General features: G+C 41.8%; 1 protein-coding gene across 2 annotated transcripts in view; it reads left to right on the top strand.

Moving 5' to 3' along the window:
- tox (thymocyte selection-associated high mobility group box) overlaps nucleotides 1–7,191 on the top strand; it is an 88,750-nt gene extending 81,559 nt beyond the window's left edge. Inside the window, exons 8-9 of one of the 2 annotated variants that reach the window (XM_073490423.1) lie at nucleotides 5,230–5,390; nucleotides 5,674–7,191. In XM_073490423.1, coding sequence (XP_073346524.1) covers nucleotides 5,230–5,390; nucleotides 5,674–5,710 — 198 coding nt within the window. In that variant the 3' untranslated portion in view covers nucleotides 5,711–7,191. The remainder of the gene's footprint in view (nucleotides 1–5,229; nucleotides 5,391–5,673) is intronic. The other variant, XM_073490424.1, reaches the window with a different exon arrangement.
- Nucleotides 7,192–19,490: the final 12,299 nt, after the last annotated feature.

The following is a 19,490-nucleotide window of genomic DNA, read 5'->3' as shown; positions in this document are numbered from 1 at the left end:
GATAATTCAGCGGACAAATTAGGTCAAAACAATTTAATTCAAAATTTCCTTTCCAATTTATTTGAACGGTATTAGCAGATCACACTGTTTCCGAACACACTGATGTAGCTGCCATAACAATTAAAGCTCACTCTTGCACTTTAAACTGGACACACTGAAACAGTGGACACACTGAAATTGAAAAAAAAACAAACATGAAAATAGTGCATTAAGTGTTCTTTTGCGTCACTGAACTTATGTAGATGCCATCATCAATTGCTCAAGTATTCTTACTGTGTCCCTGAACACACTGTAAACATCATATGAAAATAAAGTGCTTGTTTTAATTTCTTGTGTCACTGTCTGAACAGTGAACACAGTGAACTGAAATGTTGACCTATGAAAATAAAGTGCTTATGCACAAGTACTCCTTAATGTCACTGTAGTGTTAACCATATGGCTGAAGCTGGTGTTTTCATGCATACAATAGGGGCAAAAATCATGACAAATAAAATGCACCGCTGACTCAAGAGGCAGAGCAGAATGGTAAAGTAGCTGCACATTATTTAGCATGGCTGAATGCTCCAGAGGGAACGCAACAGACATTTCTCTATGTAGCACGATGTTTCACTTGTGATCACTCTGTTTGGTTTTGTGCCCCAGTTTAAAACACACAGTAATGATCTGCCTGACATCCTGGTTGTATACTGTTATTTTTAATCCATCGATGAGGACAAACGATCACAAGTAGGGCCAGCATGCTGGTAGCATAACAACATAGCAGCTCCGCCTTTTGGCAAACTGATTAAAGGGGGTCCCCAACACGTCACACACATGGACCACAGGGTGAGAGCCCCACACCACCGCACAAGCCTGCGGCATTTCTCTGCACCACTAGATTTCATGTGAATGTACCAAGGACGTTCAATTATATCAGAATGTACCCTGTTTTGTCAGCCGTGTCGGCCATGCTGCTTCCAGCTCCTCTGACTGACTCATTCACTCTGCCAGAAATGGCACTTGGTAATTTGAGGCAACTAGCCGTACTGCAACCCATTTAAAACATGATTTAAAAAAAAAAAAAAAAAAAAATCAAAATATGGATTTTTTGAGCTGGACATCAATGCAGTATATTGCGAAAATTAATATTGCGATATATTACCTGATCCATTTTTTAGCACAACCCTAGTTTCATGTTTAAACATGGATTATAAATGTTTTTCAAAGTGTTGATGAAGGTTCTCAGTTAAGTGCTGTATCGTAGGCAGCTGGACTTGTTTCAGTTTCTTGAAGACGTTTCACCTCTCATCCAAGAGGCTTCTTCAGTTCTAACTAACTGCAGGGGAGTTGCAGGCTTTTAAACGCTGTGTGGGAGTGTCCTTACAGGGAGTGGGAGTGTACTTACAGAGTCGTTAAGGACACGTGTGAGTTTCAGACTCATTAGGGCCTCTTGTGGGTCGTTGACCCAACCGGCCTTCATGTGGGTTTCTAGGGCTAGGTGAGCCCAAGTGTGAATGGTTGTTAAGCTGTCTGGGGAGAGAACTCAGTACAGCATTGTAGGTGGGTGATAAGTAACGTCTTAGGTCTCCTCCTCTGTTCAAAGATGGCCATTCCACTTTGACATAGATGGATTATTTTACTCCTCTTTCAAACCATCTGTCTTCTCTGGACGAGATGTTTACATTGTTGTCCTCAAAGGAATGATTTGTCTCCTTCAGATTCAAGTGGACAGCAGAGACTTGACCTGAGGAGTTGGCCCTCCTGTGTTGTGCCATTCGTTTATGGAGAGGTTGTTTTGTCTCCCCAATGTACAAATCTGTGCAGTCCTGGCTGCATTGAACAGCATCAACTACATTACTCTGTTTATGCCTGGGTGTTTTGTCCTTAGGACGGACAAGTTTCTGCCTCAGTGTGTTGGTAGGTTTGAAGTGAACCAGGATATGATGTTTATTGAAGATCCTCCTGAGTTTCTCAGATGTTCCTGCGACATTGGGAATGATAATGTTGTTATGTTTTCTCGTCTCCTCCTCTCTGTCTGCTCTGGATCTTTTAGAGGTTTTGACAAAGGTCCAGTTTGGGTAGCCACTAGGGCTGTCACTTTTTCAAAAAATCAAGTTCGAACGAATTTGAAATGACACGCAATTTATTCGAATGAATTCGAATAAATCCCCACCCCACCCCCCCACCCCCCCCACAACACCACACGACATTATTTTCATTATTTTATTAACTTCACAGGCCATCTAACATCACATCACCGTCTAGTAGCACTCAAATGTTAATATTAAATGTTTTTTTAACAGCTGTATTAACGCATCTGAATAACAAATGTTCTCTGAAAAATCTAAAAACATCGTTTTCTACATCTGTCAGTTCCACCGTGCTCTCAATAAAAAAGAAGTTTAAAAAACAGTTGGACCGCACTTTACATTCATAGTGAAACTGAAAGTCTCCAGGTGCTACAGTATTAACAACATAACACACAACATAAAGAAAATAGTAATAAGAGTTAAGATGAAAAAGCCTTCCTGAATAGAAAATGTAACATCACAGACAACAGGAGAGAATTGCTCCTAGCTTTGAACTAAAAATGTAGCAAACAAGGTAAAACAGAACTGATAGGCAAGCCGAACGGCCCGTCGGCCCGGCTTAATTTCTAATATTATTAGCCAAAAACACAAGTCTATCAACGTGATCGGGATCAAGTGCGGCTCTCTTTTTATTTACAATATTACCTGCCGACGAGAACACCCGTTCAGAGCGTACAGAGGTTCCTGGCACACACACCTGGTGTCCTCCATTTTCGATCCATTTTTAGAGCGCCCTCTGCTGGATCACAAGGCGAACTACTTCAAACGGTCTGTTGCGCTTATAGACTGTACATTTTGACTTCGAACAGGTCATTGCATTCGAATAAGAACTTTCCCCCCCACCTTCGAACGAATATTCGAATTTCGAATAAAAAGTGACAGCCCTAGTAGCCACAGGTTTTAAGTGCTCCCCTGATGTCCTTCTGTTCCTTCTCCTTCCCCTCTGTCTTTGTGGGCACGGTCTCAGCCAGATGGTTTAAGGTTCTGATGACCTCCAGTTTGTGCTCCAGTGGGTGAGAGTCGAACAGCAAGTATTGATCTGTGTGTGTAGGTCTTTTCAATGTTGAGGCTTTGTCTTCTTCAATGTGTACTGCACAGTCCAAGAAGGGCAGACCGTCTCCTCTGACATCTTCCCGTTTGAGCTTGATGTTTTTGTCCACAACATTTATATGTTATGTGAAGGCTTCCACTTCCCTTGTTCTGATTTTGATTTTTGAATATCATTTTTCTCATCTTGTTCCTGTGAGTTTTTGATGTGGTGTTGAGTGTTACTGACCAAAGGTGGTGTTCAGATATGTTATAGGTAAATGAGTTGATGCTGCTGCTGATGGGTCTGAGTGGTTCGCCTATCTTATGTATCTTGGGGAGTCCATAGATGTTGATGAAGGTTCTCAGTCATCCAGGTCATGGTAATTCTAAGTGCTGTATCGTAGGCAGCTGGAATTGTTTCAGTTTCCTCTCATCCAAGAGGCTTCTTCAGTTCTGGAGAAGTGAAGAAGTCCAGTTACCTACGATACAGCACTTAGGAGTCCATAGATGCATGAGATGGCTTCCCCAGGGTACAGTCGGTAATACAGTGGTTTGTCAATGACTTTGTCCTTTTCCAGTTTTTGCAGATGTTCTATAACCTTCTTTTTGTAGCTACTGTTAGGATCTCGTCTCAGAGTCTCATAGGTGTTGGTATCACTAAGCAGATCCGTGACTTTGGTTTGGTAGTCCGCTGTGTTTAGCACCACAGTGCATCTCCCTTTGTCTGCCGGTGAGATGGTGATGTTCTGGTGTATTTTGAGTGATGCTGGGCCTTCCTCTCCTCAGTTGTAAGGTTGGAGGGGGGTACTTTTGCATTAGCAAGAGTGGCTGATAACTTCAACTGTAGCTGTTCTACCTCTGTGTCTGCCAACTTGTTGTTATTGATGGCTGACTCTGTTGCTGTGATAAGATCTACTACCGGTATCTGTTCTGGAGTTACTGAAAAGTTTAGTCCCTGGGCAGGGACATCCTTCTCCGGTTGGGTGAGCTCTCTGTTGGACAAGTTTTTCAGCCACTTCTCTTGTAATCTCTCAGATATGCTGTGTTGCTGTCCTTACTCCTCTAGGTCAGAGCTTCTGTTCTCAGGGAGTTGCTTTGACATGTCTGTATTGCCAGATGTTTCTGTGTCTGCCATTCCTTACCTCAGTGTGTTGTGATGTCTGTGCCTTCTCAACAGACTTTCCCTGGTAACTTCATAGCAGTGACGTTAGTTCCTCAAAGTCTGACACTGTGTTTAAATTTGGCAAATTAAAAGTATGCTAAATAATCTATTGGCAGTTCCTGTTTCTGGCAGTTCCTGTTTCCAGCACTTGTGGATGTACAGACAGCTATCACTGGATAACTTTTTTTTTTAGTGGATTTATGGACATTTATTTGCAGGGGACATAATGACAGATTTTGATCTACTCACATTTTAAGTCACACTGAATATTAATGTAAATGTGTTATGTCAGTGTGAACAGATTTGACTACTGCATCTCCAACTGTTGACCCTACTGGTGAACGAGTCAATCGTTGGGTAAAAGTGACGTCTTTAAATTTTGCTTCTTTTGTACAAAACCCAAAGGCTCTTCATTTACTGCCATAAATTATTTTAAAAAAGCATCAAGACCATACATTAAAGAAGCTGGAACCAGCAAATGTTTTGAGATTTTTGCTTGAAAGAGGACTTAAATGATTAATCGATTATCAACATAGGCTTACTAATAAATTCTCTCCAATCAACTAATTAATTAATCGACTTAATGTTTCAGCTGTATTGCTGAGGCCACACTTTCTTGGCTGTGCTGATAAAAGCTACTCCAAAATTTTTACTCTCAATTTTGGGAAAAAAGCAGACAGGAAAATCCACAAACTTCCATGAAATTAATTTGACTTTGCTTCCAGCAGCCCTGTATTGATACGACACACACATTCAACTTGCCACTGCAGTAGCATTGCTCAGCTGGTATCTAGCTGGAATATTATCTGTCTGGATTTTCACAGCTGATTTTAGCAGAGTCCACCTCTGTATGAGGCTGGTCAGCTTCTTTCATTTATTTCCATGTTACTTTTCTTACTGTCATCAGGTTTTGTTTCACTCTGCAGACATGATGAATCGTAACAAAGACATTTTCTTCACTACTTCCAGGGCTACCCCCCCCCCCTCCAGTCTGACTACCAGCCAGTAGGAGGAGGTATGCTTAATGGTGGAGCAGTGATGTCACCATCAATGGACTACCACCAGCTTGGTCGCCACACACCGAGCCACCACCCCACCTTGGACTGGAGCACTGATTACCATGGCAACGGGTACATATTAGGGTTTTTAAAGAATAACTAAATCTGGTGTTTGCTGGTTTGATGTACAGGTGTACCTCAGGACATTGTGACATCCCTCTAGGGTGTGGTCACAGGTGCAACAGAGCACATACTGTATCTGACCCGACCCAAACACATGTATTTATGATCTTGGGGTGAACTGTCCCTTTTAATATAAGCCCCATATGTATTAAAACAACGGGACAGATGTGTGAACCAGTAAATACTGTCGGTTACTATGGCCTCACTTTTTGTTTGTCCTGTCTTCCTGCAGAGGTCTTCAGAGAGACAAACATCTCTATCTGAGCTAATCTCAGGACTGTGACACCAAACTTCAGCTAAGCCCTTCTACTGCCACCATGGAGCCTCTCTACACCAGGCCAGCCTCCACCAACCTCAACCCCCTGAGGACTCAACCAACAGACCACCTACATGTGAACTAGAGTTCAGCACTTCAAACAAGAGCCCAAGCAGTAGAATAAAGGGACATTTCTGTGTATTACTAATATGTCTCATCTACTGGACAACAGGACAGTGTTAAGAACAGGAAGAAGAAATACGTTCTTCCAGCTCCTGCATGTCCATTGGCTTTTCTGACATCTACTATTGGCTGTATTTTTTGTACTTATCCTTTACAGCATGAGACATGCTGTAATTTGAATAGAAAATGTGTATAGCAGTGAGGAGAGGTGGACAAGTCCTCTGCTGTGATAGGTGTATATGCTCCAACCTCCCTCAGAGAGTGATTTTCTGTCTAGTTTCCTGTCTGCTCTAAAAAGTTCATATGTAGTTCCTCATTTTGTAAAGATGGTGTTCACCATCAGGTCCAAAAGGCTCGGAAGAGCAACTGTACATTACTGTAATGTAATTGTTTGAGCTGTGGATTTAAAGCCAATTAATTATTATTATTTTTATTTTTATTTTTTTGGACCTGGTAGTTGCTGAATCTTCCTACAGCCAAAGTCAAGAGAACACAGTACACAAACAAAGGGTTTATAACCAAATGATACACAAATTGTATTTCCCCGTTGGTTCTTTAATCATATGATTAATGTCTCCAGTTTGATGCAGTGTGGACTGAAGTCCCACACACTGTCTGTAGAGACAGAAGCAGTGTTGAACACAGTGATAACTGCTGAATTAATTCTGCTGTATTCAGCTGAAGACAAATAGGAGAAAGAGGTGATGTAGTGTTGCCTTTTGAACCGGGCACCGGCTGTAAATAATTGTGTATGATTAAAGGACTGTAATTGTTCTCTGGCAGTGAAGCTCAGATCAGCAGAGTAGAAATTCAATGTATTTTAGTCCTTGAAATAATGAAATGTCAAACAATTCTTTGTTAGGAAAAAAACAAAAATACTCCTTTGTATGATGACAGCTCCTCCTCCTGGCATATGTCTGCTGATAATATTGATTTGGATCCAAATTGTGTGTGTGTGAATGTGTGAAGTGTTAATGAGAACACAGAGTGGTTGATTGGGTTGCATGGTCTCTTTTGTCATCTCTATTTCTCTGTGAACAGAGGCTATTTAAGAAACTATAACTGTTGCGGGGTTGGCTGTGTTTTAATGTTGTTTTTTTATTTTTTAATCAAATCAAGTGTTCTTTTAGTGTTAATGACGATGATGAGAGACATATATCTCACTGTCTATCTCTTTGTATTAATGTGTTTTTTGACAGATGAAAGGACTCTGGGCAACAACAACCATGAAGATTTTCTTATTTTTAGATTCTAATAATGTGTTTGAGAATAAAGTCGGTGCTGCATTGATGTGCAGTCATTACTCCAAAACCTGCCTCTTTTATGCTGTTTATTTGTGAACAGTGTGTGAAAGTTACTTTAATTAACTAAACATAATAATGTACACCTTTACCTCTCCTGCCACACAGCACACTTTGTATTTATATCCTGTCCTTTGCATTTATGCAAAGTAGCTGAGCTGTAATTGCAAAACAAATGTGTTTGAGGTCTCTGAAAAAATGTGTTTTTAACCGCTCTGAGCTCAGATCACATCATGTCAAAACAGTTCTTAATGTAAATTTAATTACAGTGATTTCCTTAGTCACACAAGTCATCTGGCAGTGTTAGAGGTGGAAATGTCAGTCAGAGTCGGAGAATGAGGGTGTCAGTATTTGACGAGTTGGGAATGAGACTCAAAAATCAACTTTTCTTACAAAGAGTACCTTTTAAGTACAGCAGCACAGAGCTGAGGGCTTTTGATTGTGATGGAATCATGACTACATTTGGCCCCCGATATGTTAGCATTACATTGGATTCACAGAGTCAAGCATCTGTTTTACTGAAAGATAAATACCAAATAAAAACCCAGAAGGTCGTTTAATAACACTGACCACTTCTTTGAAGGTCCAGTCGCAGTCAAATGTTTCCATCCACTCATAAAGAACATGTTCATCATGTCAGACTTCAGTTCCTGTGTTTTCTACAGCTCTCATGTTTCTGTGATGAATGAGTGGAAGACAAACTACTTTTTCACAAAAACATTCATGAAGTTTGGTTCAATAATGAATTTATTATAGGTTTTCTGAACATGTGACCAAATCTGCTGGATCATAAATATACAGCTCTGGAAAAAATTAAGAGACCACTGCAAAATTATCAGTTTCTCTGATGTTACTATTTATAGGTATGTGTTTGAGTAAAATGAACATTGTTTTATTCTGTCAACTACTGACAACATTTCTCCCAAATTCCAAATAAAAATATTGTCATTTAGAGCATTTATTTGGAGGAAATGACAAATGGTCAAAATAACAAAAAAGATGCAGTGTTTTCAGACCTCAAATGAAACAAATAAAACAAGTTCATACTCATTTATAAACAACACAATACCAATGTTTTAACTTGGGAAGAGTTCAAAAATCAATATTTGGAGGAATAACCCTGATTGTCAATCACAGCTTTCATGCGTCTTGGCATGCTCTCCACCAGTCTTTCACATTGCTGTTGGGTGACTTTATGCCACTCCAGGCGCAAAAATTCAAGCAGCTCAGCTTTGTTTGATGGCTTGTGACCATCCATCTTCCTCTTGATCACATTCCAGAGGTTTTCAATGGGGTTCAGGTCTGGAGATTGGGCTGGCCATGACAGAGTCTTGATCTGGTGGAAAAACCAATCCTCAATCCGATCCTCCACCAAATTTCACAGTGGGTGCTAGACAATGCGGCTTGTAGGCATCTCAAGGTCTCCGTCTAACCATTAGACGACCAAGTGTTGGGCAAAGCTGAAAATTGGACTCATCAGAGAAGATGACCTTACTCCAGTCCTCTGTGGTCCAGTCCTTATGGTCTTCTGCAAACCTCAGCCTGGCTCTTCTTTGCTTCTCATTGATGAAGGGCTTTTTTCTAGCTTTACACGACTTGACGGTTTCCAACCGTTCTCGCCATGCACTTCACCCTAGCTGCCATTTGCCATTCTTTCTGTAGGTCACTTGATGTCATCCTACGGTTGCTGAGTGACATTCGAAAGAGTTGACGGTCATCCCAGTCAGTGGAGAGTTGTTTTCACCCTCTGCCGGTCTGTAGCTTTGTTGTCCCCAATGTCTGCTGCTTGACCTTGTTCTTATGAACCGCCGTCTTTGAAATTTTAAGGATGGAAGCAACCTGACGCTCACTGTATCCCTCTGCCAGTAAAGCCAGAATTGAACCCTTCTTTTCCTCACTCAAAACTTTTCTTTTCAACTCTTTTGGCATGGTCAATAGTTATTTTTTGATTCCAATTACTTTTGAGGTACTACTAGCACTGTTTTTGCCATCCAGCTGGTCCTATTGCAAGAGGATAGTGAAGACCACCAGCTCATAAAAGCCAAAACTATCAAAATAAGCAGCGCGGTGGCGACACCCGCTGTCCCCCCTCAGGGCGCTGCGCCACTGGCGAGTCCCGTCCTTTCTGACACACGGGGTGCCCATGGGCTCCGTCCTGTCCAGGAAGGTGGTCACTACGGACGCCAGCCTGACGGGTTGGGGCGGAATTCACGAGGGCCGGTCTGTGAGGGGCCACTGGAGTGTGGACCTCCAGCGGTCTCACATAATTTTTCTGGAACTGTCGGCGGTGTTCCTCTCCCTGAAACATTTCCTTCTGTCTCTCATGGGTCATCATGTCCTGGTGAGGACAGACAATACGACGACGGTGGCGTACATCAACCGTCAGGGGGGGTTACGCTCCCGTCGGTTGTACATGCTGGCACGCAAACTGATCCTGTGGAGCTGCGGTCGTCTCCTCTCCCTGAGAGCGACACACGTCCCGGGAGCCCTGAACACGGGCGCGGACCTGTTGTCCAGGGGTGCGCCAGTATACGGGGAGTGGACTCTACACCCGGAGATTGTGGAACAGATATTGGCTCGTTATGGTCGGGCCACGGTGGATCTGTTTGCGTTGAGAGAAAACGCGCAGTGCGCGCTGTTTTACTCTCTGCGCAGCATGGATGCTCCCCTTGGCGTAGATGCACTAGCGCACGCCTGGCCACACAAGCTTCTTTACGCGTTCCCTCCCCTGGCCTTGATACCCTCCATTCTGTCCAGAGTGAGGGAGCACGGCCACGCACTGCTCTTGATAGCTCCGCCTTGGCCTGCGATGCACTGGCTGCCGGAAATATATTGGTTGCTGTGCGCTCAGCCCTGGCAGCTCCTGCTGCGCAGGGACCTGCTATCGCAGGGCGGAGGGACGGTCTTCCACCCGCACCCAGAACGCATGCTGCTGTGGGCTTGGCCCCTGAGTGGCTCAATCTGTTAGCTGTGGGACTCTCACAGCGTGTGATTTCCACTATACAAAGTGCTCGAGCCTCCTCCACTAGGTCTCTGTATGACTGTAAGTGGAGAGTGTTTGAGGGATGGTGTCACAGAAACGGCCAAATTCCCTTTCAGTGTCCAGTAGGAGTGATATTGTTATTCTTGCAGGACCTGATTGACAAACGAAGAGCCTTCTCCACGGTTAAAGTGTACTTGGCAGCTATCGCCGCCTGTCACGTGGGGTTTGGGAAGCAAACAGCAAGCCAGCACCCACTGGTTTGCTGTTTTATGAAGGGAGCGTGCAGGCTTCTCCCCTTGTCCAGACCACGGGTACCACCATGGGATCTGGCTGTGGTTCTGGAGGGGCTTAAAGGCCCCCCCCCTTTGAGCCACTGGAGGGAGCAGACTTGAAACACGTTTTTCAAGACAGTGTTGTTACTGGCTCTGGCTTCGGCTAAACGGGTTAGTGACATCCATGTGCTTTCGGTGCATCCGTCATGCGCTCAGCTCTTCCCGGGGGAATGTGAGGATGATTTTGAAGCCCAACCCGGCTTTTGTGCCTAAGGTGGTAGGCTCATGTTCTCCTATTGACCTTGTGTCCGCTCCGTGCGTGGCATGCGCGCTCTTGCTGTCCTGATTGGAACAGAGTTCTTTTCCCTGTGGGTTGGTGGACACTAGATAAGCCTGTCTGGCAATACGGGAGCTAACACATCCCATAGTGAGACATCGAGCAAAATATTGAAAAAATAAAGAAAGAGAACTTTGGGTTATTTACATAACCCCAGTTCTCTGAGTAATATGAGTGAGATGTCTCACCAGACACCCCTTCTTGTTTGGGCGAGTGAGAAGAGGTGCTTATCTTGAATGACGTGGTGCCGTCCGCATGCGCTATTTAAGGTAGATGGGACTACCTGAGGCGGACGGACACGTTCACCAGCCAATCAGGATTGGCGTAATGAGATTAATGCTTCTGAGGGCTGCAGCGAGGCGTGGATCCCATAGTGAGACATCTCACTCACATTACTCAGAGAACCGGGGTTATGTAAATAACCCAAAGTTCTTTAGTGGATGAAACTTTTGACCGTGACTGAATATCCAGATTCTCAAAAACTCTGTCCACTTCTAAACCAAAAATCTGTTTTCCAAGCTGTGACTCTATTTTCTTATATAGTACAAACCAAGTTAGCCATAATTGACATATTAAACTATGTCCTTCCAATTTTTACAAGAACAACATAAAAATTCTATTGTGTCTAAAAAAATTGAAAAGAGTTGCTCTACCCAATATGTTTTGTATTTATAATCAAATTTGCAATGTGATAGAGCTGTTCTGACCAATCCGGTGGAATAAATGTTGGCAATGTGTACAGTTGCAATGAACATTATTCAACCCCCATTGCATTTTAGGTTTATTGGCAAAATTCAAAAATTCTCAACTGTTTGCAATAAACAAATTACACAAGAACAGTTTAAATAGTTAAATAAAACTAATATTACAAGGATTTCATCCAAATTCAACACTAAATCCTACTTTCAATCCTACTGCAGTCTCAAAAATATTCAACCCCCTCCTCATAAGAGCACACATTTGCAAATCAGGTGTGGTCTCAAGCACACCTGATGCAACCAATCAAGGGCTTCATTAGTTGCATCAGGTGTGCTTGAGATAGAACACCTCAAATACCTGGACTGTTGACGGTGACGTTTCATTGCATGTTAGAAATATGGCTAAGTCAAGAGAAATGTCCAAAACGTTCAGAGAAGAGATCATTGCCTTGCACAAACAAGGAAAAGGATACAAAAAGATAGCAAAGGCACTGAATGTTCCTAGAGATACAGTTGGAAGCATAGTTTGCAAGTTTAAAGTAAAGGGACAGTGGCTACACTACCTGGACTTGGCAGAAAGAGGAAGCTATCAACGGCTGCCACCAGAGTCCTGAGGAGGCAGGTGGTCAAAAACCCTCGACTGACTGCAAAAGACCTGCAGCAAGACTTGGTGGCAGCAGGCACCGAGGTTTCAGTTTCCACAGTAAGGAGCATACTAAATGCTGAAGGGCTCCATGCCCAAACTCCAAGACGTACACAACTACTGACCCAAAAGCACAAGAAAAGTCTGCTCCAATTTGCTCAAATCTATATAAATATGCCAAAGAGGTTTTGGGATTCTGTTCTGTGGAGCGATGAAACAAAACTGGAACTTTTCAGGCCTATGGATCAGCGGTATGTCTGGAGGAGGAAGAATGAAGCATACGCTGAAAAGAACACCCTGCCTACAGTGAAGCATGGCTCCTCCTTCCTCTGGCACTGTAAACCTGCAGCGTGTGGAGGGCAAGATGGATTCAATCAAGTATCAGAAAATCCTGGGAGAAAATGTTATGCCGTCTGTGAGGAAGCTGAAGCTTGGACGTCATTGGACCTTCCAACAGGATAATGATCCCAAGCATACCTCAAAGTCCACCAAGGCTTGGTTTCAGAAGAAGTCCTGGAAGATACTAGAGTGGCCATCATAGTCGCCTGACTTGAACCCCATTGAAAATCTCTGGTGGGATTTGAAAAAGGCGGTTGCAGCACGCAAACCCAAGAATATTAGTGAACTGAAGGCCTTTGCCCATTAGGAATGGGCTAAGATTCCTCAGGAACGCTGCCAGAAGCTGGTGTCTGGCTATGCATCACATTTGCAGCAGGTCATAACAGCAAAAGTACTAAAGATGCTTTTCATGAAGGGGTTGAATAATTTTGAGACTGCAGTAGTCATTAAAAGTGCCATTTTGTGTTGAATTTGGAGAAACCACTTGTAATATTAGTTGTGTTGAGCTATTTAAATTGTTCTTGTTTGATTTGTTTATTGCAAACAGCTGCTAGTTTGTACATTTTGCCAATAAACCTAATTTGCAGTGGGGGTTGAATAATTTTGATTGCAACTGTATTTCTGCAAACCATGAACATGTTGAAATGTAACATTTTTAGGTGGTTCCATCTCTACAAACACAGCTGGAAATTGTCCTGTCATCCTGCTGAAAATGCTGCTCATGCTGTTGTTTCAACATTTTGTTAAAAATATCAGTTTTGTGCTGGCCAGAAAAATGTCCTGTGGAAAAGCTTACAAATGTTGAAATGTCATCTTGAATAGTGTTCTCTGACTCGCCCAGCTGTTTTGTGGAAATAGTCATATGATATGTATGACGTACAAACTTGAATGTATCCTTGATTTGCAGAAAAATAAAATGCCAACATTTAATTCTTGGGACTGAGCTGGTTTGGACATACAGAGTATGAAGATCCAGCATTTGAGAGTCTTTCAGCTAAGTGTTCTGGTAAATCATTTTCAGCTTGTTTTATTTTGAAAAGCTCTGATAAACCCACCGTACACTTCCTGCTCAGTACTTAACAGCAGACAGACAGTTTTAAACTAGCAGGTGAACATAGTGGAGCATTAAACAGCTGAAGAGACAGATTTTCATCAGGAGTCAGTAGAGACTTAAACAGAGCTAAGACAGAGTGGATATGGGACTTACATTGATCAGGTGGCAAGAAAGACAACTTCCAATAAATGCCGATGTTGCCACACGTCTGTGGGATGTAAATAAGCAATTGTTTGCCAACATACCAACTTTATAATGTTTACTATAACATGTAAATCTTGTGGGTTTTTTTCAGAATGTTCTGCTGCCCCCAAATGGCCAAAAAATCAATTATTTCAACATTAAACTACATCAAAAAGTTGGTGATCTTTGTCACATGACAGAATCACAACTCCAAATGATAATGTGGCTCCATATCTGCTAGATGTGTAAATAAACAAATGTTTGGGATAAAACAATTCATAAGGTGATAACATGTCAAACTTGTGTCTGATGTTCAGCATGATGTGGTATTCTCCCTCCAACTGGTCACAGAATTGATTAATGCTGCTATTATGGATAAATATATATAATGCAACTTTTTAAATTCATGTTAACAGACATTGGAATGAGATGTTAATACATGAGAGGCACAAAGCAGAGAAAACAATCCTCACTAGATTTAAACAGAGCACCTTCAAAGATCAAGTAACAGCTCAGTGAAACGGTTCTCTCTGTTGTGTGACAGCTTTTTCCATTTGACATCTTGATATTTCCAAAGATGACACCAAATGTGGAAAACTGCTTTAAGTCTGTTCTGTCAGCCTTACTTTTTGTAAAATAGTGTGTGTAGGTTGTACACACAACCTGTATCAGGCAGATTAGTTCTTTAATTACTGCTTTACTTACATTTTGTCTCCAGAAAGTGGCCTTTCAGTTCTGTCCCTGTAATGAGTCAAAGCTTAGTTACACTGAAGAACAGGCAGCCTCTCCATCTATCAGTAGGAACACACTGCACCCTAATGGTGACAAGAGAGAACTGCACTGACTTCATGCTCTGTTTTACTCTCCGACATCCAGCTCACTATAAATCAACACAGCTCACAGTTGCTTTTTTAGGACACTAACACTAACCTGGGATGTTCCTGTGCTTCACATCATTCTAAATCCATCTATGTGTTCTTTTATCACTTTGAAAAATGCTGAGATGAAAAGTCCAAATTTAAATGAGAAAAATATAACTGAGCTTTGGGAGCCTTTGTCCCTGGTTACTGTGGTCGAGGGCATTTACGGCTGCTCTTATCAATATTTTCATAAATTAACAATGTGTTTACCATGAGTCACTCATGACACACCCACAGAGATCACCTGATGCTACAGTTCCTCTTCAAACTACAGAGCCTAGTATCTTTCAGCAAATTGTTTTGGTTTTTAAGGCACATTATTTTACACATTTGATTGTCTCAGCACTCTCATAAACCTAATTTTCAGCATCAGAACACAGTTTCAGCTCAAGTTCTGATAAACGTAACACAACCTGCCCAGCATCAAACAGCAGACAGAAACAGGAAACAGACTAGCTGGCAAACATGGGCTGTGTGTGTGTGTGTGTGTGTGTGTGTGTGTGTGTGTGTGTGTGTGTGTGTGTGTGTGTGTGTGTGTGTGTGCGTGTGCGTGTGTGTGTATTGTCCACTCAATGAACCCAAACAGAGCTGAGGACTACAAAGACAAAATATTAGCAGCATCTTTTGGATCTCTCCTGCAGATGCACTATGTGACAGCACTTGTTTTCACAGTGATCCAAAAATTTAATTCATTTATAACTACTGTACATATGACTTATTATTTAAAACTTTTATTTTTATAAATAAAACTCAAAGTCTATAGCAACACCATGTGAGGATGAAAAGATCTTAATTCACATAAAATATTGGTGGGATGAAAAACTGAGAAAAAAAGATGTGGTTCTTGGATACCACATGTCAAAAGGTTTGGCCTAAGGAGGGCGCTACAGGTATGATCATGTTGATCCTCTCCAGGTGACACCTGATCTCAAGGTCAGGTCTTGACAGACTGCTTCCACTGTTCACCTGTTCAGTCTCAGATTGTCAAAATTTCAAATATACATTACAGTTTATGCAACACTGTGATGGATCTCGCTGTTGTGGGAGTGAACAGAATACTTCAGGAGAAAACAGGAAGCTCAGTGCATGTTGGAGTGCTCATCCATAAAATAATCTAAATCAGGGGGCCTAAACTTTTTGCCTTGGAGGGCCAAAACCGAAACTTAATGGAGGGCCAAGGGCCAAAAGCAAACACAGATGTGTTGTACTGTTAAAGATCCAGTGTGTAGGATTTAGCGGTACCTAGCGGCGCACCTCACCCTTCTCCATGGTGGCCGCTAAAAACACTGCGTAGAAGACATAGATTTTTAAAAAATCTAGACAGGACAGCGTCGCTCAGGCTGGTTTCTTATTTTGCCCAGTGGCCACTTGCAGTTTTATGAAATTTCCCCTCAGGCCTAAAACACATTTTCCCCATAGAGCACCATTATAAAAGGGACATCTGTAAAACTGTTGACAGGACACCTCAAACCGCAAAAGAGGTCAATTATGACTCTTTCTATTATTCGTTTTTGACCCATGGAGGTTTTATATTTGTAAAACTTTCATTGAGTCCAGAAAGTCTTTTTTTTTTAAACGTGATGTCATGACAATAGTCTCTGAGCTGAGCAGGAACTTGTGGGCACGGCGAGCAGGGGAAACTCTACTGTGCATATTCAGTGGGCCGCAGAACCAGGAAGTAAACCCAGAAGCTATAAAACTTTTTTTGTTATTCAACAAGGCAAATGTTCACATAACCATCAACCATCATATCACAAAACCAGTTTCTGGTGGAGCAAGGACAGAGAAAAGGCTCAAAGTGTATGAAGTGAAATACAACTGGTTCAAGTTAAAAAGACAGATACATAAAATAAATAAGTCATTAATAATAATAATAATAAATAAAGAATAAAAGAAGCAGGGCTCATCTCAAATTAATGTGTACAGAGTGCATAAAGAGAACAGCTTTTTTATCATAATCATAATTGAGGGAGATTTATTTAGCAATTTTAATTTGTTCTTCATGTTGATCTGACAGGGTTTAGTTTTGAAGTATCTGCATGTATGTATTGTAACAACTGGGTTGTCAAAGAGACACTCAAGAGTCATGTGCCTGGAACAACAGTTTATTTTTGAACACCCCCAAACAGCTGAACAGACCAGAAGTCTCTCCCGGCAAACACCCCTTCACTCCCGGTGCCCACATTTTCGTCACCTTTGTACACGCAACACAATTTAACCACAGAACAAAGGAAATGAATTAACACACTCACAACTATTTTCCACATTGTCTTATTTACAAATACATTCACGAACCGTAATTACAACACCAACACAACACCCACAAGTCATTGCGCCACAGCCCACAAGGGCACTACAGTATAAAGAACTTACGTAATACCAGTAAAATATTGATGCATGATATTGAACAAAATCCAAATCCAGATTTTTAGCAAAAATACCAAATTAGACTGTTTCCTCTGTCAGTGGTGACAGCTCAGTCCCCTTGGACTGTAGCCAGCCCTGCATGTCACTCCAGAAAAGTTGCACTGATTCACAGTGAAACAACACTTTCACAAAGAACACAGTTATTCACATCAAAGTTAAACCTCAGCCTCAAGAATTCATTTGTTGGATAAATCTCATTTAAGATTTTGAAGTTCACCTCTTTCACCTGAAGAGGGAGAGGCAATACAATGTATCTCCTCCATATCATCTTAACCTCATCAGCTATGCTGTTCAATGCAGCCAGGACTGCACAGGTTTGTACATTGGGGAGACATAACAACCTCTCTATAAACGAATGGCACAACTCAGGAGGGCCAGCTCCTCAGGTCAAGACTCTGCTGTCCACTTACGTCTGAAGGAGACAAATCATTCCTTTGAGGACAACAATGTAAACATCTTGTCCAGAGAAGACAGATGGTTTGAAAGAGGAGTAAAAGAATCCATCTATGTCAAACAGGAACGTCTGTCTTTGAACAGAGGAGGTTGCCTAAGACGTTACTTATCACCCACCTACAATGCTGTACTGAGTTCCCTCCCCAGACAGCTTAACAACCATCCACACCTGGGCTCACCTAGCCCTAGAAACCCACATGAAGGCCGGTTGGGTCAATGACCAACAAGTGGCTCTAACGCAGGGGTCAGCAACCTGTACGATTAAAAGAGCCATTTTTGCCCCCGTCCCTCGCCAAAAAAATATGTCTGGAGCCGCAAAACATATTTGTGTCTTATAATGAAGGTAACACGGCCTAGAAAGTCTAAATTAGCCTGTCAAGATTATTAATCAGCCTCAATGAGCATTCATTTATAATTCCACATGATGTGGCATCTCTTCAGTGGGCTACTTATGCTTACAGTATAAGGTACTTGAACTTTGCATTTCCATTTCAATGATGCCATGTTTTGGTGCATTTATGAAATAAAAGAACTAACCTACAATAAATAGAAATAGAGTAGCAATACAGAACTATATATGCAGACCTACTTAAGTCCTCCCTGTGTTTGTGAAAATATACAAAATAAAAAGTAGCCTCATTTGATAATAAATAAAACACATAGTGGCAGGCAGTAAAAGTAAAAAAAAACACAGGACAGTTTAAATTTATTTTAGTCCATTTCAGTGTGAGTTAATCCTTCTTTTTATCCTCTGCCACATACAGCAATCAACCCTCGGGCTCGAGCATAAAACACAATGTGTTAACTCAGGATCATTCAATTAATCACAACTTGATAGAACAGATACAATTCTGTGTGTAGGCTACGCATTTTTACTTTAGGAGAATGCAAGAATCACTGTCGGCCTAAAGCAGTGATGATGATAAAAAATATATATATATATATATTATTCATTTTCATGTAAAATCTCAAAGCCACAGAGAGCCACTGCAGTGGGGCAAAAGAGCCGCATGTGGCTCCAGAGCCGCAGGTTGCAGACCCCTGCTCTAACGAGTCTGAAACTCAGAGCTCACACGTGCCCTTAACGACTCTGTAAGGACACTCCCACACTCTGTAAGGACACTCCCACACACAGTTTAAAAGCCTGCAACTCCCCTCCAGTTAGTTAATACTGAGTAAGCCTCTTGGATGAGACGTGAAATGTCTTCAACAAACTGAAACACTTCCAGTTGCCTACAATACAGCACTTAGAATACAAATATAATAATCTTTTGCTGAAAAATTCCCTGTCACCTTTCATGTACGTAAAAACTTCCTGTTTTCCCCACAGAATGTCCACACCACCACATTTTGGCTAAGAAGACCCGTTGGACTCCTTTCTCTGTTAGCAGTGATGCTAACACCACCTGGCAGTTAATACTAAGTGGTAACTGCAGATTTGCAAGGTTTGCACATGTTGTCTCTTTATTGTGCGCGTTGTACAAACTAATTATGTTTTCTAATGTGACAATGCCTTAAGATCTGGTTAGGTTAAGGGACAAACCTTAACCCAAACCCAAAACTTGGGTTTGGGTTTGGGTTAAAACGCAACTCTCATGAGATCTTTTGTGGGTCTAGGATGTAAATATTAAGACACGACAGTACCTGGCAGTTGAGCTGGAGTTGTGAACATGTCCCTCATCTGTTAGAGGTCGGCCTACACCTGCTATTCCACATACTGGCTGCTGGTTAAACTTCGAAAATTAAATGCATTATATTTTACAATATTAATAAGTCAGTTGTTCTCTGAGATAACCTCCGAACATCCATGCCAGTTTGTGGCAGTAACGCACCATTTCACTATTTAAAAAAGAAGAAGAAGAAGAAGAAGAAGAAGAAGAAGAAGAAGAAGAAGAAGAAGAAGAAGAAGAACTCAGCGCGTTGAATCCTCCGAAGCAGCAGATGGCGGTAATGCACCTGGTAAAGCACCTAAAAGAAGAAGAACGCCCATTTTGCTCAGT

Source organism: Pagrus major, chromosome 21 (genome assembly GCF_040436345.1).
Source record: "Pagrus major chromosome 21, Pma_NU_1.0".
Classification (NCBI taxonomy): Eukaryota; Metazoa; Chordata; class Actinopteri; order Spariformes; family Sparidae; genus Pagrus; species Pagrus major.
This window is presented reverse-complemented; position numbering and strand designations above follow the sequence as displayed.